The sequence below is a fragment of the Rosa chinensis genome, chromosome 6 (assembly GCF_002994745.2).
Source record: "Rosa chinensis cultivar Old Blush chromosome 6, RchiOBHm-V2, whole genome shotgun sequence".
Classification (NCBI taxonomy): domain Eukaryota; kingdom Viridiplantae; phylum Streptophyta; class Magnoliopsida; order Rosales; family Rosaceae; genus Rosa; species Rosa chinensis.
Window position 1 is genome coordinate 6,892,210 of NC_037093.1, and position 24,179 is coordinate 6,916,388.

Below are 24,179 nucleotides of genomic sequence, written 5' to 3' on the forward strand. Positions count from 1 at the left end.
GACGTGAAGAAGAGGTTTTTTTTTTGTTGGAGTTATCGACAACTGACGGGAAGTTAACCAGGGTTAGACTAAAAACTCAAAAATTGATCCAAGAATGATGTGTCAATTTTTATGACCCTTAGATTAAATAGAGAGTCAAGATTTTATGAAATTCAAGTAAATTTACAGACTCTTCACTTTAGAGGAGCCAGATCCAATTAACAAACAGTACATTATAAGCAACAACCTTTCCAAACCAAGCATTGGTCTAGCTCTCTCATATGTACTTTGCCAATGGATCCTTCAGATTATCAGTACTAGAAGATCGATTTTTGACCATGGGACTGCTTGAGGTTGCTGCTTCCTTGAACGACCCTAAGTTTCTTCATCTTGTGCTTGGATTGTTCTTTGGTTTTGTTCTGTCAATCACTTCTCCTATTGTTTTCTTGCTGGGTTCTTATTATTCAGATGCACGAAGAAAACGCAAAGGCAATCGACAAGCATATGATCAGCTTGAGGACATTCATAGCATATTGGACGAAGAATTAGAGGAATTATCAGGCAAAGATCATCATGTTGGGGACACCAAGTACTTTGAGGAGTTGTTACTTAAAGTCAAAGATCGATGTGACCATGGACTGCTTTTGCTGGAAGCCAAACAAGGAAGGTACAGAGCCTTAGTCAATGAGTTTGAGAAAAAGTTGAAGATGGAGAGGGAACAAGTTGAGCAGAGGTTGAACAAGGAGCAACAGAAGCACAGAGAAGAGATGCCCAAGTGGGAGGAAGAGATGCGCAAACTCAAAGAAATATGAGGTTATGCGTTGGACTTAGAACATATTTAGGTTTATAGGGTTATATGATCTTTTAACTTTTGTTAGCTAGAGTCCGTTACATTTTTTTTTTTTACAATAACCATGGTTTTTTTTTTTTTTTTTTTTCAACAAATAAGGGATTAGGTGATATTAGTTCCTCGGAAACAGACGATATAGGGAGCAAGTCCCACCCTCAATCCCGAAGGAGGAGGGTCTGCCACACTATGGGAACCCACCGCCCGTCCCCCTATTCATATTTTATTAATAAAACAAAAAAAGGAAAAATACAAAAAGAGGGGGGACATAAACCTTACCCCAGAAAACCAGAGAAGTAAATAAAGCACAACTCTAATCAAGCATTACGCTGATAAGGAATGAGGAAGCAAGAAAGGAGACAAAGTAGATAGTGCGGTTGAGTACCAAACTAATGCAGTGGATGCCAAACCCATGTTTGTCAACCTATCAGCAACTGTATTCCCTTCACGGAGCACATGAGAGCAATGAAAGGTCAGCGAACGGATACGTGCTAAACAAGTCGACCAAGCAATCCGTAGAGGCCAAGGAGGGACAAATGAAGAAGAGACAATGCAAGCAAGAACACTAGTGGAGTCGCTTTCAAGCCATATGCTATTCCATCCAAATTGAAACGCGAATTCAATTCCAATAATGACACCCATTAGTTCAGCGAAAAAAGCTGTCTGATGACCAAGTCCTTGACAAAAACCACCAAGATAACGACCCTTCTCATCCCTAAAAACTCCACCACATGCAGCTGGTCCAGGGTTACCCTTAGCTAAGCCATCTGTGTTGAGTTTGATCCATGGAGTAATTGGTGGATGCCACAAAACCCAGCGAGGAGCTATTCGTCTTCGTGAAATCGGTTGAATACCCAAACCCACAAGCAATTGAAAATCCACCAAACCAACTGTGTGTCCTGGTGTATGAGGTGCAATAAATCGAAGCCATGCTCTAATGGAGCGAAAAACACGTAATAAAGAAGGAATCTTATTGTCAAAGCGAAGCTTGTTACGCTCTTTCCAAATTGCCATGAGTGCATAAAGACATCCGGCTATCCAAAGATTCTTCAGTTGAGGTGAGAATGTTTTACCCTTGATTGTATTCCATAAATCAACAATTGTACCATGAGATGGCAAAGAGCAACCAAAGCAACATGCCAACCATTGCCATACATGTTGAGCAAAGGAACAAGAAACAAACAAGTGGGTGGAGTCTTCAACAAACCTGAAAGAGCAAAGCTGACAGACTGAAACTGTAGGGATGCCTCTTTTTTGAAGTTGCTCATCGGTAGGAATTCTATTATGGAAAAGACGCCAGGCAAGCATGAAATAGCGAGGAGGAATAAATTGTCTCCATATAGTAATGAATTCGGCAACTGAAGCAAAACATTGGCGAACCACATTATATCCCTCAGAAAAAGAGAAAGTATCTGAGCTTGATTTTTCCCAAATTAAAATATCCTTCTCCGGTTCAGATGGAAGAGGAATGTTGGTAATGTCAGCAGCCAAACCAGGAAAAATATTTGAAAATCCATGTGGCAAAACCCATTGCTGATTAGAAATAAACAACTCAACCTTAGTTTTTAAAGGAACCGGGAAATTATGAGCCTGAAGCTTATATATCAATAATAGGGTTATCGAGCCACTTATCTGACCAAAACATGACTGACTTTCCATCTCCAATTAACCATCTAGAATGTTGAAAAATTAGAGGAAGAGCAATTTTAAGACCATGCCAGATAGAAGAGGCGAAGTAACGATACCGCATTTGATGACATATAGAGAACCGCTGACAAGCAAAAGATCCCCATAGCGATGCTGATGTGATAGTGCTCCAACCTAAGCTCAAAAGAGCAGCTTTGTTAAGGGACTGCAGACTTTGCAACCCAAGACCACCCTCTATCTTTGGAGCACAAACTTGTTGCCAGAGTCCGTTACATGAAGCTTCATGCTTTTTCGTTATGAATTAATTGATACATAAATTCCCCAAGGATACGTTTATTTCATACTCTGATCAATATGGTTTGGCTAATCATCTATTAACGTTGGGTGGTGATGATCGATGTATGTGTATCTCGGACATGCACGACTTAGGCCATAGTAGGATATACATAGTATTTTATTTTATTTTTTATAATTAAAATAGAGGATTAGGCGCGTATTCCTTCATTAGCGGTCTACGGAGAGAAGACCACTATATTCGAAAACCCACCACCCGTTCCTCTATTTTTTTTTTATTAATATAAGAAAATGAAAATACAACAAAGAAGAGGGGGACATAGACCGAAACCTTTTCCAATAACTAGAAATGCAGCAACATGCCATCTTGCAGCGACCATAAACAGAAAGCATGATCGACTTTTATTGGTATCACTTCAAATGACACACACACAAACAAAAACTTAACAAAGAAATAAAACATTCCAAATCTGAAATTTTTTGAAAGAGGCTTCACCGACGTCTCGTTTTTGGGTCGTCGCAGATCTCCAGATTCCACTCTGCATTAGATCCCCATACAATCTCAGGTTCAGGGTGTTCCAGAACTTGTTTACCCTTCTTGGGAGCCTCTTGTTCTTCCAACTTTCCTGATCTTTTGTCCAGCAACGAGTTCATGGAGATACACAGATCCTTAAACTCTTGCTCATTATGCTGGTAGACAAGACGGAGAACACACACTTCAGCAAACAACCCTCGGCTTTCGCTAGCAAATGAAGCCTCCAAGAGGTCACACTCATTTAACTGATCTAGATACCCCTGACGTGGTATGTAAGATAGCCAAATGAATTCTGTAGGACATAACCGCTTGAATTCTTCATAGGTTGGTTGATAGTGGTGAAGATGTTTAAAACTACCGTTCTCAGTTTCCAAATGACAAACAAGCTCAACAATTTCTGGATTCACTTTGTCTTTGGAGGTAGTTTGATTCTCGAGGTCTGAAAAACGTGCATATAGAGCTAATCCTATCCAATTCCCATCACTAGATAGAGATGGTGGTAACGGGATTTTCACTGAAGGGCCCCTTGTGTGATCACCGAACCACTCCAACAGTTTAGCGCAATGAGGGTAAGTTGCATTATATTTGAAGTCCCGATTGAAATCCTACAAATAAATTGTGTTATTATCTTAAATTTCAGAGAGAGAGAGAGGGAGAGAGAGAGAGAGAGAGAGAGAGAGACCTTCACATGTCTTTTGGGCGTCAAGATTTTACTGGTACTGGTTTCCCCTCTATCAGAATAATGTGACTGTTCATTTTCATCTGCCTCGACAAACTGACGGATGAGATCCAAATTGTCGAAGAACGAAGTCCAGCACTGGACTATTGCTTTATTAAATTCCTTCACATCTTGCTTGAATAAGGAACGGATACTCCACCTTGTCATCATCAATCCTGGGCAATCATTATAAATTCTAGCTTCTGCATCACGTACTTCTCTGAACTCCGCAAGATAAGTACGAGGTATGTAGGTTAGCCACATAAATCCACGAAGATGTAGCCACTTGAATTTCTCTTTTGTTATGGTAAACACCGGGGCAGGACTCAAACATCGTCCATCCGATGCTGCCAAATGACACATAACGTTGAAAGTCCTTGTGGCCAGGTTGTCAAGGACAGCACTTGGATGCTCGTGGACTGAAAAAGTAGCGCACACAGCAAATCCCATCCAATTCTCATTATCACATACAAGTGGGTCTATGATCAATCCAATCCTGGGCATTCTCGTCTGTTGCGTGAACCATCCTGGAAGTTCCTTTCGAGGGAAACAAAAGTTGTTTACTGAGGAAGGAGTGAACGGATTTAAAACAGCAATCATTTGTCCTTTGACACTGAGAGTGGCCCCCTTGAAATACTGAAGCAATGACTCGAGAGATTGTTTCCAATCTTCTGAGCTAAGGCTCCCATAGAGTCGAGTCTCAACCATTACATGTAAATGATGCGTGGCAAACACCGGCTTTGGATCTCCATCGTCCAAAAGATAGCCTTCAGAATGGGATATAATTCTTTCCGACTCTATACAACCATGCTTTTGTTGGAGATAAGATCTGTAGTTGTGCAATATTGAAGTGAAGACTTTCTCTCTCCGTTCCTGAATCAAGTCCTCCCTACAATAGTCAACAAATAATAAAGCTGTTACGTCAGTTTCAGAGGATATCTATTTATTATTTTAAATTCTAATAGCATGCGGTAACAAAATATATCAATTTTACAGGCAAAATTGGAATCAAACCTTTCAGTGGAGGAATGATCATTTCTGCGACCAACCTCAGTTTCTCCTTCCACTGAATTCTGCTCAACGGTTTCAACTGCTACTACATGATCAGAAGGTTCCTCCAGCAAGTTACTTCCAAGTAATTGTTGGATGTGCTGACAAAGTGAATCAATGACATCTTGACTGTCTAATGTGCACACAGTTATTGCACGGATCAAGTCTTCCAAATCTTGCTCGTATAGTAAACGGCTTCCACACATTCGAACCCTCATATCTGGAGTGGTGGTTCTAAACAATGCGCTGATACCGTGACATTGATTCAACTGCTCCGGAAAACGCACTCGTGGTATATGGATTACAACAAGTTGATCTGACCCCAGACAAATGTTTATCATTACGGATGTGCTTACTGTGCTAATTTCATTGGAACACAAATCAACATCAAGAAAGGATTCAACATTGATAGTGTAACCACTCGAAACCATAACAAATAGTTCTAAACCGACCCATCTCTGATCAACAGATAAGTCCAGAGGAAAGTCGCACAGTGCCACGTCCCCTGCATAGTGATGGAAAAACCAGAAAGGAACTACCTTATGAGGAAAAAAAAGGCCAAAGTCCTTTTCACGTCCATATGGTCCCTGCAGATCGAGTGCATATATAATGGAATAGTTAATTAGACGAACTCCGGTTTGCAATTGCCAAAAAAAAATAAAAATTAAAAAAAATCCTAAACTGGGCCGTTTTTAGGGAGCCATAAAAATGCACGTGGCTCCAACCAAAAAGTTTAGGGAGTTCAAATTTAATTTTTCAAATTTGAATGTAATAGGACAAACATAAAGAACAACAAGTTGCAATTTTAAAGTAGACTCTAAAATTGGCGCCGAAATAGCTTCGTAACTATATTGGCTAGAAATTGGCGGGAGGTCTAGATTTGTTCAAAAAAAAAAAGAGAGAGAGAGAGTAATAACCTCATAGAGTACTGAAAGCAACGACTGTAGAACTTCTCTCGGGTGCATGTTGAAGTCAGATTCTAGAACTTGTTTACCCTTCTTGGGAGCCTCTTGTTCTTCCAACTTTCCTGATCTTTTGTCCAGCAACGAGTTCATGGAGATACACAGATCCTTAAACTCTTGCTCATCATGCTGGTAGACAAGACGGAGAACACACACTTCAGCAAACAACCCTCGGCTTTCGCTAGCAAATGAAGCCTCCAAGAGGTCACACTCATTTAACTGATCTAGATACCCCTGACGTGGTATATAAGATAGCCAAATGAATTAGTCTGGCTTGGTATCCCAGCCCCTGCATGAGTGTGTGTGTGTGTCGCTAACTTGCTAACGCTGACCCCCAATCAAAAAAAAAAAAACAAAAAAAAATAGAAAAATCCTGAACTGGGCCCTTTTTAGGGAGCCATAGAAATGCATGTGGCTCCAACCAAAAAGTTTAGGGAGTTCAAATTTATTTTTTGCACATTTGAAAGCAATAAGACAGCTTCTCAAAAAAAAAAAAAAAAGCAATAGGGCAAACATAAAGAACAAAAAGTTCAATTAAAATAGATTCTAAGATAGCTTCGTAACTATATTGGCTAGAAATTGGAGAGAGAGAGAGAGAGAGAGACAGACAGACAGACAGATTTGTTTAAAAAAAACAAAAAAACCAGAGAGAGGGGGAGACCGTAATAACCTTATAGAGCACTGAAAGCAGCAACTGTAGATCTTCTCTCGGGTGCATGTTGAAATCAGATTCTACAACGTGTTTACCCTTCTTGGGAGCCTCATATTCTTCCAACCTTTCAGATCTTTTGTCCAGAAACGAGTTCATGAAGGTACACAGATTCTTAAACTCTTGCTCATCATGCTGGTAGACAAGACGGAGACCACATTCTTCAGCAAATAATCCTCGGCTTTCGCTGGCAAATGAAGCCTCCAAGAGGTCACACTCATTTAACTGATCTAGATACCCCTGACGTGGTATATAAGATAGCCAAATGTATTCTGTAGGACATAACCGCTTGAGTTCTTCATTGGTTGGTCGATAGTGGTGAAGATGTTCGAAACCACTGTTCTCAGTTTCCAAATGACAAACAAGCTCAGCAATTTCTGGATTCACTTTGTCTATGGAGGTAGTTTGATTCTCGTGGTCTGAAAAACGTGCACATAGAGCCAATCCTATCCAATTCCCATCAGTAGATAGAGATGGTGGTAACGGGATTTTCACTGAAGGTCCCCTACTGAGATGATGATCACCGAACCACTCCAGAAGTTTAGCGCAATGAGGGTAAGTTGCATTATATATGATGTCCCGATTGAAATCCTACAAGATAAAATGTGTTAGTGTCTTAAAGTTCAGAGAGAGAGAGAGAGAGAGAGTACTAACCTCATAGACTTTTGAAAGCAACAACTGTAGATGTTCTCCCTGGTGCATGTTAAAATCAAATTTCCAGCTAATCTTTTCTGCTTCATTTGGTGCCATTATATTACCGGAGCTTTTCTTTCCCTTGGCCTTTATCAATTCCTTACAATGTCTACCAAATTCGAAATCCGTCTGAGGATTACAAGCCTCACTTAATTTTTTAGCAAACTCTTTAGCTTCTTCCTGAAAGATCAGTTGCATCCCACAAGACTTAATCGCCAGATCTGGTCTCTGTGTTGAAACTGAAGCCTCAAGTCGACTTGCTTTATTCAACATTCCAGCAACGTGAAAGTACTTTAGCGGCTCATAGCAAAATAATACATGTGTTCCAGCCAGGAATTTTTCAAATTCTTTAAAGATATAGATAAGTTCAAGTCCTTGGTCATCTTTAAAAGTACAAAGGGTCTGTTGCAACTCCCAACTCTTATCAAAATTGTGACCACTCTCAAAGATTTCAAAAACAACAAACAGGGCTACTCCCAAGCTCTTAATAATTTCAGGATCAGAGACTTGCATGGCTACTACAGAAGACCCACTACTCTTGTGACGACACCAATCAGGAATTTCTGTATGAAAGTAACGAAGCTGCAGGTGCTGCTGAAGAATAATTTCATCCTGTAGAAACAACAGAGAATGTTAATATTAACATGGAAAAAATGAGGGGGAGAGAGAGAGAGAGAGAGAGAGAGAGACCTCAAGGTACTTGGGTAAGTATTCTTCAATTTGTTCTTCGGGAATTGGAAGTGGACAGCTTGCATGCTTTGAATTTCCACAATTTATGTAACGGATCCCCTCCTCAGAAAGCCATATGTTAAGCTGGTTTGGATAGTTTGTCTGCAGGGGACATCCACTAGCCTCAACATTAACATCCTTTGGAAGACGTTTTGGCAAAGACTGAAGCTTGCTACAATTTGGGATGTGAATTTCTCTAAGGTTAGGAAGTTGAGAGATGCTTTCAGGTAGACTCACAAAATTGTTTTCATCCAACCTTAAAACTTTCAGTGAGGATAAGCAGCCAATGTCATCAGGGATCGCTCCTTCAGCAAGATCGCATTGACCTAAAGATAGTGTTTCCAATGAGCTCAAACCGGCGAACGACTTAGGCAATTGCAAACCCAAGGATGCATCAGAGCATTCCCCGGGCACCTGCCTACATCCATGGAAACATAATAATTTCAGATTCTTCAGAAGTACAATGGACGAAGGCACTTTTCTTATAGCAGTATAACAAGCATCAAGCTTCTCCAAATTTTCCAAGCTCCCTATGTCTTCTGGAAGTTGGTCAATGCGTGAGGAATATGACAGACGCAGATATCTCAGAGACTTCAAACTGCAAATGAAGCTTGGAAGACCCACAAGGTTCTTGCAGGCACATAGATTTAACCTAATTAGGCCACTCAAGCACCCGATTGTTGTCGGCAGCTCTCTTATAGCTGTTCCATCTAAATAGAGTGCTGCCAGAGTTTCCCTGTTTCCCACTATCTCCGGAAACTCATCTAGTTTTGAACATCCTGAAAGAACAAGAATTGCAAGAGATTGCAAGCTGATGGAATTGGGAAGCCTCTCTAGACTCGTGCAATCTTTCAAATTTGCTATCATCAAATTTTTGAGTCTCCAAAGTGTTGGGTGAACATCTGATAATTTTCTACAACCTTCAAAAGTCAACTCTACAAGATTTGGGAAATTACTGAAGTCCGGGGTCTTGACCAAGTATTGGCAGTAGGAAAGATCCATCAGTATTAGCTTCTCCAGACAGAGCTGTTTCATGACAAAAAATGAAGAGAAAAAAAACATAAGTATCAGACAAATTATTAATTTGTGTGCAAGCCATATATATAGTTAGCAAAAAACTATCTTACTCTTTGATTCCACAGTGTTTCAATGCGGCTGTTGGGCAGTTTCAATTCGACGAGTTTATCTGGTCGAAAACTGGATGGCAGAGATTCTAGAGGACATTCATGCCATTCCAAAAGTCGTAACTTGTTAGACAGATATTCAAATCGCACATCCACCAAGTTGACATTACAAATCTTCAACAATCTTAGCTTGCGCATATTTAAGAAGGGGTCAGCTTTCAATTGTATCTTTTCTTTTTCCAGCACGCTCAAATATACCCCTTGGACAGCATATATTCCCTATAACAAAACATACGAGAAAAATGTATCAACATCTATTATGACATACAATAAAAACCTAAAGATGAATTTCACCATCTCTTGCTTTCTATTTTGTTTTCAATGCCGGTAAGACGGTGGTTATTTCTATGATTTTAAACTAGAAAACATTAGATATAAACCCAATTTTCTAAAGAGATATTGGGAAAAACCCACACATATTTTTCTATCAATTTACACCCAATCCACGTAGGCAACTTTCCTCGTAGAGTATTGATGTATAATTAATATTTTTTTGTGTCTTTTTATATGCCTGAATTACCCTTAGACAACTTTTTTTTTTTTTTTGAGAGGTTAGGCAACCTTCCTTGTAGAGTGTTGATGTATAATTATAGCATATGACTTAATCATGCATGCTTTGATTTCAAATTTTCATTGATGATATATATATATATATATATATAACACCATGATTTGAAGCAATACAGATACTGGTTCAGTTCTATAGATCATAAGAAATAAGTTCAAATTTGTTGTTGTGAACTTGTGTATCACCTATGCATTCTTGACCATATTATCTTTCTAATCTTTGGCTTTTGGAAAGTATGGTATATACTCATAAGGTATGTTATTCATGAGATTTAGTTTTTCAAATCTTTTCATTTGTCATCATTGTGCCCTAAATTTTCTTATGGTAAAGTATCTTGTTCTAGGTATATTGTCATACCTAGAACAAGATACTTTTCTTTTACTTGAACTTTTTCTTTTGCATATTGTCATATTAATTTGATGGTTATTGTTCATTCTCAATTGTTACCTAATAGATAGGAATATGCATATAGGGATAAGTTAGATATTTTCAACCTGAGAAATATGGTCAACTCACAATTATAGAATACCTACGAAAGAGGTTGATGTGAAAAATGATTCGAATAGGTAGGTTGAAATGAAAATACCAAGAAGTGAGCTTAACTAAACACACACGTCTAATCTTTAGGTTGTAATAAAAAAAATCTATTAGTTAGGTTAAAAACTTAAACCTCTACCTTTAAGTCAGGTTGCAAGTAAATGGATGGAAAACAGAAATAGAAAACACAAAATCTCCAAATCTATTAGCTAGGTTAAAAAATAAAAATAAAATAGAAAAAAAAAAAAAAACCTATTAGCTAGCTAGGTTAAAAAACTTAAATGTTTACCTTTTAAGTCAAGTTGCAAGTAAATAGATAGAAAACAGAAATAGAAAACACAAAATCTCTCTTTAAAATAGAAAGTTTAAATTCCACATTCATTTAAATCTATAAAATCTTTGAATTCAAAAAATATTTAAAGATCCATAATTCTAGCAATAATGATGAGTAGAAGGAAAATTGCTAGAATAATGGGACCAATAAAAAAATTCTATAATTAAGGTATTTAAAGAAGACGTTAATTTTGTTAATTGCATATTTAAATACTGGCAATATGTACCAAAAAAAAAAATACTGGCAATATGTGTAATTTTTAGGAAAAAGTTAGATAATATTTTATCCTAATTGGCAATAATTTGGTGGAGATTGAAAAAAAATAATAGGTGGGTTTTTTCCATAAACTTTTCTAGAAATTGGTTTTATAATAAATTTCCCCCAATCTCTAGTTTACCAAAATAAATAGATAAAATAAAATAAGTTTATCGATCGATCTCTTACCAGATTCTCGGTGACTACATCACGAGTATCTTCATCAAACCACGGGCGGCTGTGTTGATACTCATGGGAATTCTCATTAAGCCACAACCTGCTTCGTTTTCCCGGCTCAGGAGATTCTTGCCGAACAATGTGCCAACCCATTTGCTGTAGCAAATCATGCATCCACAGTTTATCTTCCTCAACATTAATTAAATGTTTTTCAACGAGGACAGATATTCCGACACCAGGATGAAAGTCACAGCTCTCTAAAATCTTTCTTACACGATATTGACTCTCGCCTCTGAAGAAACATGCTATGTCCAAAAAGATATCTTTCTCTGTATTCTTCAATCCATCAAAACTTAATTGAAGAATAGAAAAAATATCTTTGTGGGGATCTTCATCAAGTCTAGCCAATTCTGCTGACCATTCATCAACCGTTCTCGTACACAAGTGAGAACCCAGAACTTTGAGAGCTAAAGGAAGGCCACTGCAATATTTTACAAAACTATTGGACAGTTCCCTATATTCATCTGGAGCGTGGTTTTCCTTGAAAGCTTTCTGACATAAAAGCTGAAGAGCTTCCTTGTCAGTCAACTTCTCAGCCTCATATATAGCATCTTCCAGTAATCCAAATTCCTTCAGCTTGTGTGTATCTCTAGTTGTTATAATGACTCTGCTCCCTGGACCCAAACAAGGCTTTTTTCCTTTGTCTTCTTTGGCAACGAGAGCTTCTAGTTGACTAGTATGATCAACATCATCTAGAATGATAAGCACCCTTTTATGACTTAATCGTTTCCTTAATAAATTGATCCCCATAGAATCATTCTGTATACTTTCATGGTTGTCCAGCTGCAAATTTTGACAGAGAAGTTTCTGCAATTTAACTAGGGATTTCCCTCTAACGTCAGCAATATTAATAAAGCAGCTAGATTCAAATTGGTGACGGATCTTTTCAAAAACTGCCTTTGCCAGAGTCGATTTTCCGATGCCGCCCATCCCGGCAATCCCTACGGGGCGAACATCATTCGACCCCAGATCCAAGTAAGACATTAGTTTCTCTATACGAGCATCCATTCCAATTAAATCATTGTTATCACTTGAGCACATGTTATTCAACGTGTTCAATATCTCTGTAGTTATTGTCTGAATAACTTCAGATTCTCCTCTGCAGAAACCACACACATACTTTATTAAGTAAGCTACAATGCCACATGTCATGCCTAAGATTAAAAAAACTAATAACTACCAAGTATAAAAAAAATAAAAAATAAATAAAAACAAACCAATGCCACAACTTTTGTCAAAGTTATCGAGAAAAATAAATTTTTTTTTTTCATTTTCGAAGCCAAATACAACAGTTAAATATATTTTTCGACCAGTAGATTTGTATCTAAAGATGATTGAGCATACTTCCATTTAAAGATTATTGAGTTGATATATTAATAATAAAATATTGAGTGCGTCTATTGTCACCCACCATTTTCTTTGTTCGCCCTACTTACTCATTATTCCATATATTTTAATTTCAATATTAAATTTGCTTATCTAACCCTTTTATTTTTTCAGAAATATCCTTACATGACATATCACAATTAAAGAATAAATTCTTTTAATGAAAATCTTTGGTTTAATTTATACCAATAAAAAAACTAAAATAAAATATATTAAAGTTTCATAACAAAATCATAATCTCATTTACTTCCATTTTTTTTCTCTTTTAGTTTCAATGTTCGTCTATTTCAACCTTTGTCAAAAAAATTAGTAAGTTAACAACTGTGAGCAATGAAGAAGATAATGATTTTTTTTTATTTCATGTTTAAAATTTTTAATTTCGGTGTTCACAAAATGTATTGTAAAGATTTTGATGAACTAATAGTTTTTTGTATTGAATAACAAATTAATGATGAGAATTGAATAAAAAGACAAAAAAAGGTAATAAATTCAGTTAAGCAGATTAAATTATCCAATGAGAAATTTCGTAGCCTTTAGATTTAATTAATTGGTTATGTATTTAGTTTTCCTTATAGATTTAGATTTTAGAAAATTAATGTACTTATTAGTTATTTTACACTTAGGTAATATTGTCTTTTAATGTTAATAGGGTGAATTAAGAAAATTGTATGGCGCCAATAGCCGCACTATAAAATATTTTGTTCGGCCTGACTAGCCCCAAGTCCCCAACCCAAGCATTATTAAGGATGGGTTGGGCTAGGGCAGGGTATGCTAGCCCATCTAACCGGGCCAAATTATCAAAAATTTACTATTTAAAAAAATCTTAAAAGAATGAAAATAGAAATAATGACAAAGTTCATATATATGATCGAATCAAAAAAAAATTCTAGATCTGCCTTATCATAAAGTTTTATGATATACATTGGATTAATTTCTGAAAAGTTACTGGTTAATTTTTAATAAAATAATTCGTTTTGTTCTCACTATTATTAACAGTTCGGTAAAAAAATATACTAATATAGTATTAAGCTCAAACTCATTCTGTTCATTGACCCGATAAGCTCAGGCCACAAGCTATAGAGTTGGGCCTAGAAATACTCTTAATCGTGCCGGTTCGAGTTAGAGAGGATTATTGGTTGGCCCAAACTGACCCCAAGTTTTTGTTTTAGGGAATGAAACCGAGCCCAAGTTTGAACAGCCTATTTAAAACAACCCGTACCGTTTGACAGCGGTGAATTATCTGTCTACGGTCTACCATTAATGTACTGCTATAATATTGTACAAGAGATTTATCTAGAAAGGAAAAAAAAAAAACAGATATAAAAACATTTTACCTTTCTTTCAAAGTCCATCCGGAGAGATTGGCTACTTGTTTTAAAGCTTCTCTCCACTTCTTCACCTTCTCCGGGTTGTCTTCGAAAGTTTCTTCATGCTTGCAAAACGCCTGGTGAAAATTTCCTGTTTGCTTCCTTACTTCTGATGGTTCGACGTGATAGAAAACTGGTAAAACTTTCAACCCCGTCGACTCTTTGCATTCAATAATCTGTGCAAGCTCCTCCAAACACCATGTTGAAGTAGCATAGTTAGCTGAAAGAATGATGACTGCAATTCGGGATTCTTTTATTGCTTTCAAGAGATCGGGTGAAATTGAATGTCCCCTCTCGAGTTTTTCTGTATCTCTGAATGCATTAATTCCTTGCCGCCTCATAGCATGATATAAATGGTCAGTAAAAGCATAGCGGGTGTCTTCACCTCTAAAACTGAGGAAGACATCATGGGATACAACATCATGCTCCAATGTTGAGCCCGAAGAAGAGGAAGCTGCTGGAGGAACTTTCTCATGTTCCATTGGGGCTGAAAGAGATGAAAGCACTGTTTGGGTGTTTGTGGAATCTGCTGGAACTTCCTCATGTTCTAATTTAGGGGTTGAAGGAGATGCAGGTATTTGGATGTTCGGGGAATCCGCTGGAACTTCCTCATGTTCTGATTTAGGGTTTGAAGGAGATGCAAGTATTTGGATGTTTGTGGAAGCCGCTGGAACTTCATCATGTTCTGATTTAGGGTTCGAAGGAGATGCAGGTATTTGGATGTTTGTGGAATCCGCTGGAACTTCCTTATGTTCTGACTTAGGGTTTGAAGGAGATGCAGGTGTTTGGATGTTCGGGGAATCTGCTGGAGATTGGGCAGGTGGTGGTAGAAGATAATTAAGAAACTGAAGAAGAAGAGAAACAAGGAGAATGAGGAAAAGGAGGACGGTAAACATGATGGAAAAACAATGGAAACTGTTTCTACTTTCTAGGTCATGATGGAAAGAATTCAACAAAGAAAAATTAATGACTGGCGGAATTTGTTTTTTTTTTTTTTTTTTTTGGGTAAATCAATAAAATGAAAGCCCTAACTGAAGTACTGAACACATAAGGGAAAAAAGAAACCAAATCCTCCCAGGAGACTAAAAAGCCTAGAACTCGGAACAAACTACAGATGGCAGTCTTGAATATGAAGAAGAGCCCAAGTTGGTGAGTTTGCTGGGAAAGATGAAGAAATGAGCGTAGGCTGTCGTCTATATATATACCCACCCAAACCGCGTGGCGGAGGGTCCCACTTGCATTATGTGCACTTGGAAAGATGTATGAACTTACCTTTTTTGATACGATACGCACTTACCTTTGAACTCGCAGCGGGAATAATTTTATGAAATCCTTGTCGGAGAAGCTGAGGGCCCTCCGCAATTTACTGAAATTAAATTACTCGGTAGAATATCTATATAGCTAGGATTCTTACGCATCTAAGGTACGTCGATCAGACCACAATTACAATGAGTTAATGTGAATTTTATTAATCATCATGATCATCTTGTGTGACTACTGAGCTCAAACCCACATTAATGGAGTTGGTGTGGATTCAAGAGACGTGGGGAAACAATCATTCCACGTACGGCGACTCAACTTTATTCTTATCAGCTGTAATTCAGGGCCGTCTCAAACTTTACGAAGGCCGTGTGCGAAAACTTAAAATGTGGCCCTCAAAGCCTTAGTCTTATATGAAATTCTTATCAGCTGTAATTCAGGGCCGTCTCAAACTTTACGGAGGCCCTGTGCGAAAACTTAAAATGTGGCACTCAAAGCCTTAGTCTTATATGAAATTTATATATGAACAAAATCACAATATAAAATCAAATAACCAATCAATAATACTTGAACAAACCCGTCATTCTCATTTTCACCATGATCCAAATCATCTACAACTTCATTGCCATCAGTGTGTTCTTCCACATTATTTTCCCTCTCAGTGTGCTCTTCCACATTATTTTCCCTCTCAGTGTGCTCTTCTGCCTCTTCATTAACTAAATCTTCGCCCAAACCTTCTGGTTCTCTAGTAATGAACCTATCAAGACTTCCCCTTAAAGATTGAACCAAGTCTGCATCTTTTTCCTTCTTTAAACGTTTTGCATATCCAGATAAACATTTTTTTTAGGAGGCATACTTCTAAATTTTAACACAATGATGCAACAATATTCCCAAAAAATTGAAGCAAATAAATGTAAATAAGAGAACCTGATTCCTTGAAGATCAAAGACTCAGATGAGTGAGATAAGACTTTGAGTTTGCTCACAGCTCCTTCTCCAATGTTTTCAATTCTCAGAATCCCAAAAAATTGCTAGGCAGCCACAACCTTTACAAATTGAAAACCAAATCAAACCATTAGGAATACTAAAGCAAACATTAATTTATTTGTAAATAAAATCAAAGAATCATACTTGAACGGCTGAGTAGTGACTGGTGAGATACTGAGTTACTGACTATTGAGGTCGATCCGTCGATGAGAATAAGATGGAATTGAGGGGAGAGAGACAGAACGCAAAGAAAATAAAATAAAAAGGAGAGGACTGGATGAAATTGAAGAGAGGAGAGAGACATAATGCGCATAAAGGAATTAATGGGGCCCTCTCAAGTCTCAATCAAAGCTGCAAAGCATGTGAACGACATGTAGGAAAAAGAAAGAAAAAGTGAACGCACAAAGAATAGAAGAATATATACCGGTGGTTGGGGCCCTAATTTTCAATATTTATATGTAAACATAAAACATTACAAAAATATTTGGGGCCTCTAAAATTTTGGGCCCTGTGCTGTCGCACTCGTTGCATGCGTGCAGAGCCGGCTCTGAGCTGTATCTCTTATTATGTAAATCTAATAGAGTCCTACTCGATCGTTTGTAACTACTTGTACTGCTCAGAACTATTTGATCAATTGAATATAGATACAGGGTATTGGCCATTAATTAAGACGTGCTCAATACTGCAATCATATATCTTCCTTCTAAACCTTTTAGAACTTACGTACCTTGCCCCAGCCCCAACCTGTAAATGAGTCAATAAAATTAATTAGCTTAGGCTATTGTGATTTTACTGAAAAGGATGGATACATACACAAATTAATCCAGATATCTGATGTGAACTGTGTGTCTGGTGCAAATTGTTAAACAGCGACAAGCGTGGTCCGTGACCCACCATTGTACCGATACTGTTACAACTTAACCACCAGTTAGGTGTTGGATTTTAATCACAAAAGGTCTCGGTACAATTGGGTGAGATCCACCCACTTATAAGTTATATTTTATTTGTCACTTTTCCAATGTGGGATCTTTCCTCTCCAACACGCCCCCTCACGTGCAACCTAACTCTAGGTCTGCACGTGAAATTAATTAATCCAATTTCACATTGGAAATTGGGACACAAGCCTCATATCAAAGACTTGGTCAATACAATCCAAAGCCCACATTGGACACTTGGTAATTTCGATGGCAATGCAGGGAACGTACCCCAATTTGGGCTCATGATACATGCCTACGTGGAGACGTAATTGGAGAAGGACCCGCTCTGATACCATGTTAAACAGCGACAAGCGTGGCTCGTGGCCCACTGCCCACCATTGTACCGATACTGTCCCAACTTAACTACCAGTTAGGTGTTGGGTTTTAATCACAAAAGGCCTCGGTACAATTGGGTGAGATCCACCCACTTATAAGTTATATTTTATTTGTCACTTTTCCAATGTGGGATCTTTCCTCTCCAACACAAATAATTTCTAATAATCGAGTGTATGAACTTGGAATTTTTTTGATAATTGCTAGCAAAATTCGAGTCTATGTATCTCTGAACTTCAAGACTATTGGTTTGTCTATACCACCAGCATGTAAGATTTAGTTTTCAGTAACTACCTTAGTACTTTCTTATACCTTACTACTTTGAACTCATTGCGATAATTGTAAGAATTCTGTGTCGGAGAAGCTTGGGACCCTCCTGCAATTTCTGTTGAAATTTCTTGTTAGAATTTCTATCTAGTTTAGATTCTAGTTCGGTAGAATTGCAATGTATTTTTCCTTAGAGAAAAATTCAATTACCGTCCTCAAACTATTCTGCCAAGGCCAATTTGATACCCGAACTCTCAAAAGTATCAATGTGATACCTAAAGACCTAAATTGGCATCAACGTGATACTTCCGTCCAAAATTTCTGACGGCGCCGTTTGTTTGCTGACGTGGCAAGCACGTGGGTCCAAAAAAGGCCAAAATCGACTTTTTACCCTTTTTTTGTTAATTCCTCAAAAAAAGAAAATTTCAGCTACCATCCCCAAACTATGCTGCTAAGGCCAATTTGATACCCGAACTCTCAAAAGTATCAATGTGATACCTAAAGACGTATTTTGACATCGAAGTGATACTGATAGGCTATTTCTATACACCTAAATAGATGCACGAAAATGTCTATAATTTAACCCTACAAGAATGTCAAAAATAGTATAGGTAAGTAGGGATCGTTCCCGCAAGAGATTGTGGTCTAATCACTAATCTAAAGACTCAAAACAAAATAAACCTAAACTGTCCAGTTATAAAGATCTGACTGGCAGACGACTCTAAACTATTCTAAATGTCACGGAAATTTACAGACAGACTCTAGACATGATAAACTAACTACTGACAAAGTTTGATAATTTTTTAAGGTGATTTGGTTGACGAACTAATTAAATAAAAACGAAACACTGAACGGCTCCGAAAATAAAAAGACTTGATTCAGGGTTTTGAAAATCAAAGATAAAACAAGTTAGAGGAATTGCATCCACCACCAATCAATCAAGTAAACTAATCATGTTCAACCTAATTTCATTTATTTATGGATGAAGATACTCAAGTTAACCCAACGCCTGAATTAACCTATTGTTCTTCCTTACTTGTATGCTAGGTGAGAGATGCTCTACACCTAACCTATTTCCTAAAATGCAACCTAGGTTGACGCAACTCTAGATTTAACACATAGAAATCATTAAGATTAAGAAAAACGAGACATCACAAGACATCATGAGTACGACGCGTCTCAATTAATCTAGGAACCTAATCACTCGCCTTATAGACGATTTACTACTCTAGAACTCTCAACGGAACCCTCGAAACAAGGCACAGGCAATGATCATTCTTAGCAATAGAATCCTAAACATGCAATCTAAGTTGCGCACCAAAGAAAACATGCAAAGGAATCATCAATGTGAAGATAGAAATTAGGTTCTCATCCAATAGATAAACAAAACTAATTGAAAGTCATAATAAGTTTACAATCATGATTTGGGGCTTCAAGCAGCCCCCTAACTAATAAAAACTAGTTAAACATAGAAGAAAACAAAACAAAGAAGGGGAGGAAGAGCGAAGAAAGGAGAGAAGAGAAGAGAGAGAGACCCGAGCTGCTGCAGATTGATCTCCTTTTATATCCTTAGAGGTTGTCTTCATCTTTCTATTGTGTAGGAAATCCAAATTCCCGTCCAACCTCAGATTCACGCATAGCCTAACCTTCTTGTACTAAATCGGCCATAACTTCTTCTAGAAAAATGATATTGACGAGCCGTAAAAATAACTGGAAACTAGACATCTGGAGCTTTCCATCAATATAAATATCATCCTCTGGATCATTGTGAGCTGGTCTCAGTGATCTGTCGAAGTTGACTGATCTGCACAGGCAGATTTGCCGATTTTGCCTTTCAATCCCTCTTTTACTTCTTTTCTCCTTCTTTGCTCAAAATAGCTATAAAACAAGTAAACAACATAAATAACTAGAAAATATACTAAACTAACAAAGAAAGTATAGAGATTAACGTTATTAATATCGCATAATTATGCTCCTATCAGATACTTCGGTCAAAAATCTCTAACAGCGTCGTCTGTTTGCTGACACGCACAAAATGAGCGTCAATCCCCGGCAACGGCGCCAAAAATTGACAAGCTCGAAATGAGTGTCAATCCCCGGAAACGGCGCCAAAAATTGACACGCTCGAAATGAGTGTCAATCCCCGGCAACGGCGCCAAAAATTGACACGCTCGAAATGAGTGTCAATCCCCGGCAACGGCGCCAAAAATTGACACGCTCAAAATGAGTGTCAATCCCTGGCAACGGCGCCAAAAATTGACACGCACAAAATGAGCGCGTAATTTAACCCTGTAAAATGTCATCGTTAGTATAGAATAAGTAGGGATCGTTCTAACCGAGGATTGAGGGTACACCTGTAATTGTGTAAACAAATAAAGAAAAGTATTATTTACAAAAATAAAATAAAGAATATAAATATATACAATTGTGTAAACAAATAAAGAATTAAAATAATAAAGTATTATTTACAAAAATAAAATAAAGAATATAAATATATACAAGTAAACACAAATAACTGGTTCGTTGCACACCAAATTTTGGTGAACCTTAGCTCCACCAACCATCTTCTTTCTTCACAGAGACCGTCACCCATTCGCTAATAGAACCTCCATTCATCAAACCCCCTCCTCCACCGCCACAACCTCAGCATCCTCCTCCTCCACTGCCGCCGTCATGTTAGTAACAACATATACCAAATACTCCGATCAAAATCACAATCATAAGGCCAAAGCAACATATAACATGAATTCATGTATATAAGAACTAAAAACAAACCCAGCATAAACCAAAAAAGCAAAACCAACCCAGATAGCAATTAAGCACAATTAGATCAAGAAAAAGACTTGCCAGCTGGTACTTGGTACCTTTGGCTTCTCCCACACACTGTCAATTGCTCGATTTGGGTAAATGGGTCATTTCACTTTTTTTTGGGACCCACGTGCTTGCCACATCAGCAAACAAATGGCGCCGTCAGAAATTTTGGACGGAAGTATCACGTTGATGCCAATTTAGGTCTTTAGGTATCACATTGATACTTTTGAGAGTTCGGATATCAAATTGGCCTTGGCAGAATAGTTTGGGGACGGTAACTGAATTTTTCTCTTTTCCTTATTCATGGTCCCTTCTTCTTAACAAGATTGGTGACAGATGTCTTTCACGTATTTGTGAACTCTATCCTCTTATATCTATCTCCTTTTATTCTTTCAATATTTTACGAGAGGCATAGTGGCAGATACAATGATAGTAATTGAGTAACGTTGATGCAAATATCGGTCATTATTCAAGAGTTTTTTAACAATAAAAAAAAAAAAAATATGATTGGTCAGCTGCATTTACCGTAATGATGCAAGAAGATGGATTAAGGAAAAGAGTGTTCTGTGGGGAAGTTGGTGAGTTTGTTGAGAAGGATTAATTAATTTATTCGTTCCGTGTATAAACAGTGTCTGGTGCGTCGCGGAAGGTCTCATCCGCATGCATTGCATTTTCGACGATCAGTACTGTAAGCAGCTTTTTAGATTCTCAAGAAAGAAAAGCAAGTTTGCAAGAATTTAGAAGAGAGAGAGAACTTGGCGCGCGGGTCCAAGAAGTTTGAGAAGAAGCTGCATGGTGCTTTCCTTCAAAGTCTTCGTCTTCGCCTTCTTCTTGGTGTTGGTCTTTTGACTCTTTTCTACGTTTGATGGGATACGTGACATACGTCCGAACTCCAGCGTCTTCGTCTTCGCCTTCATCTAGTAACGAAGAAAACTTTCCTTCGTTTGATGGGATAGGTTTAATATAAAAAGGCCTACGCTTTGAACCACGCCACATATTAAAAAGATTTATCCAACTTATATAATCACCTAAATTTCAACCATTGTCACATATTAAAATTTAGATCCATCAATCTTATATAATCACCTAACTTTTCTAAGCTTTAAACATGTCACATATTAAAATTCATATGCAACAGCTGCAATAATTTTCTTTTTATTTTTAAATTTTAACTCTAGGAGGCCTCCGATTTTCTTGGAGTGACCTCAGTTTTACGAAACCAAGGTTTCGTGTTGCTGGCGGCGGTGAACCTTCACTCTCCAGACCAGGCAAGGCTGCGGCGTGCTCTAGGGTGCGGCGACGGTGGGGCGGAATTGGGCCTGGATCAGGTCTAGTTCTGCGGTGGCGGTGTGGTTCCGGATTGTTCCAATCGGGCTCTGGGTTGGTGTAGATCGGGATCTGAGCAGTTGATCGTGGTGGTGCTTCCGTGTAGGGCTCGGCAGTTTCTGGGCTTAGCACAGCGGCGGAGCCCTCCCGAACGTGTGGATCTTCAGAGCAGTGGGGATTCCTTTTCCGGCCGGTTTTTAGTGCAGGCTCGGGTATCTTCTTCTTGATTCTAGGCGGGTACTTGATTCTCTATTACGTGTAGTAGAGAGGCACCAGGCTTGATGGTGTTGCACTATTGGAACGACCGGCCACCAGAGCTGTGGTCGAAGGGCTTGCCGCTGGAGGACATGGCTGCGGCGGAGGCAAAGGAGCAATATGCGACCCCTAGCCTATTCTACTGGCTAGGGTTTGGGCCTGGGTCTCTGGGCTTGGGCTCAATCTTGGGCTGATGGGCCTGTTTGATTTTATTTCTGCTAGACAAGACTGGACTTGGGCTTGGGCCTACGGGCGTGGGCTCGGGTCAAGGCAATTGGGGCCCCAATGTTTTAGGGTATGAGCCTGTGTAAGGTTGGATTAACTTCTATGAGTCTTCTATGACGTTTCTAGTCTCTTGCTTGTACCACAATTGCGTGATTGGCAAGTGAGGGCTAGTTGAATGATTTCTTTTCCGTAGGAGGTGTGGTGACCCGAGAGAGGGGTCCCACAGCGCCGTCACCCCAAGCTAATGAGAAACCGACATGTCAAGAATGACATCCCGATAACTCATCAACCTGAAATCGCAAGGCCTTTTGGGTTCAGACTGTTGGTTTACAAAACACTTTCTTGGACAAATTATTCTAGCAACCGAACAACATATTTTCAAAAGCGGAATTTGAAATGGGCTATGAGTTTTGGGCTTACAATAGGAGCCCAATTTGGAAAACAAATCACTAAGTAACTACAAGTGCAAGAGACGCGCCCTAGGGTTACGGGCCTCTCGAAGTTTTGGTAAACGAGTAGGAAATAAATAAAAAGTAAGCAAACAAGCTACTTCAAAATCCGATAAAGGACCAAAACCTTCTTTTGATAAAATTAAAGAAGAATGCGCCAAGCCGGGCCATCTGCCTCCTTTGTGCGCTCCCCCACCACATGCTTGACACCTGCACACTGTTGTAGGGGTGAGCTTTCGTCCTCGCATGCCCAGTATGGGCCAACCCAACCATGCTAGGTTTGAAAAATAATATATTTGAAAATATTTACTACATAATATTGTGCACGTTTATCGAAAATACTTTAAAAAAAGGCAACCACAAACATTTATTTTCTTTTATAAAACATATGCAGTATGCTTCACACAACTTGGAGCTCCGAGATACTTACCTGCCAGCTAAACTAAAACAAATCGGTGACCAACCTGGTTGGTCATCCTTCGAGAACCGGCCAACTACTCTGTAGTCCTTGTGACTACAAGTAGTGAAAGTGTCCATTTCCTGGCTCTGAGTCTCCTATGACTGGTTCACTGTCTGTACTCACCTTTCCTTGACAAACATAGGAGCACAGCCCCCTCCGGAGGTTCACAGTTATCGACACCGTGGGATCCCCATGAATCTACGCGTCTAGGTCCCATTCACTTTCAAGTCACAAGTACAAACATACAAGGGGTACAGTATCTTAACACACAAGTCTAGCCTTAGTTTTAGCAATCAGCAAATATCAATTACATAAACACAAGTATCACGAGGCGTCGACTAATGAATAACCAAAAACGTACTTACAAGCAACATATTATTGTACTAGAGCATTCCACAAATAGAAAAGCCTTTAATAAAGAAGGGACAGCTCACCCTACCTGGATATGGAGTGCTCGCCCAAACTTAGCTTCGTTTCCAACTTCCAATACTTCGTCCAATTCCATGTGCACACGCATCGAGTCCTTTAACAAAAACTATTTCTGATAAAAAATAAACTCATAATTTTAAATTGTTCAATTCCTTTATAAATTACCAATTTATCTCTAACCAATAATTATTGGTAACCATTCCCGAACAATTCACTTAACGTAATAAGCGCATTCGAGATATGGTGATCGTACTTCTTTCCTTAGTGTAATTCGAGTCAACCGAGTTGACATTTTTACTTAGTCTTTAAACCTTAAGCAAAAAGATAAATATCAATTACCATTCTTGAATCATTACATTCCCACACTAAT

At 38.4% G+C, this 24,179-nt stretch overlaps 1 protein-coding gene and 1 long non-coding RNA gene across 4 annotated transcripts; both read right to left on the reverse strand.

Moving 5' to 3' along the window:
• Positions 1-3,087: 3,087 nt before the first annotated feature.
• LOC112172298 lies at positions 3,088-15,236 on the reverse strand. 3 transcript variants are annotated; one of them, XM_040508688.1, is made up of 10 exons: positions 13,999-15,236; positions 11,231-12,377; positions 9,291-9,566; positions 8,125-9,189; positions 7,396-8,046; positions 6,972-7,332; positions 5,988-6,256; positions 5,035-5,657; positions 3,985-4,909; positions 3,088-3,907 (listed from the first exon to the last, which is right to left on the reverse strand). In XM_040508688.1, exons 1-10 carry the CDS (start codon positions 14,925-14,927, stop codon positions 3,260-3,262), a joined length of 6,894 nt encoding a protein of 2,297 aa, XP_040364622.1. In that variant the 5' UTR covers positions 14,928-15,236; the 3' UTR covers positions 3,088-3,259. The 3 variants fall into 3 exon arrangements, with proteins under 3 accessions (XP_040364622.1, XP_024165351.2, XP_040364621.1); XM_024309583.2 differs by having other exon boundaries at positions 5,988-6,161; positions 6,703-7,332; XM_040508687.1 differs by having other exon boundaries at positions 5,988-6,266; positions 6,703-7,332.
• Positions 15,237-15,731: 495 nt separating this feature from the next.
• Positions 15,732-16,546, reverse strand: LOC121050077. The gene is made up of 3 exons (XR_005801680.1): positions 16,422-16,546; positions 16,219-16,336; positions 15,732-16,098 (listed from the first exon to the last, which is right to left on the reverse strand). It is a non-coding gene; the product is annotated as an uncharacterized LOC121050077 (long non-coding RNA).
• Positions 16,547-24,179: the final 7,633 nt, after the last annotated feature.

What these genes read in the sequence shown, in the direction of transcription:
- LOC112172298 (XM_040508687.1), bottom strand. Translation starts at nt 14,927, where the DNA reads ATGTTTACCGTCCTCCTTTTCCTCATTCTCCTTGTTTCTCTTCTTCTT. An exon ending in TGCTTTCAAAAGTCTATGAG is followed by an intron (nt 7,333 to 7,395) that starts GTTAGTACTCTC and finishes TTTATCTTGTAG; the next exon opens with GATTTCAATCGGGACATCAT. An exon ending in TGCTTTCAGTGCTCTATAAG is followed by an intron (nt 6,267 to 6,702) that starts GTTATTACGGTC and finishes ATACCACGTCAG; the next exon opens with GGGTATCTAGATCAGTTAAA.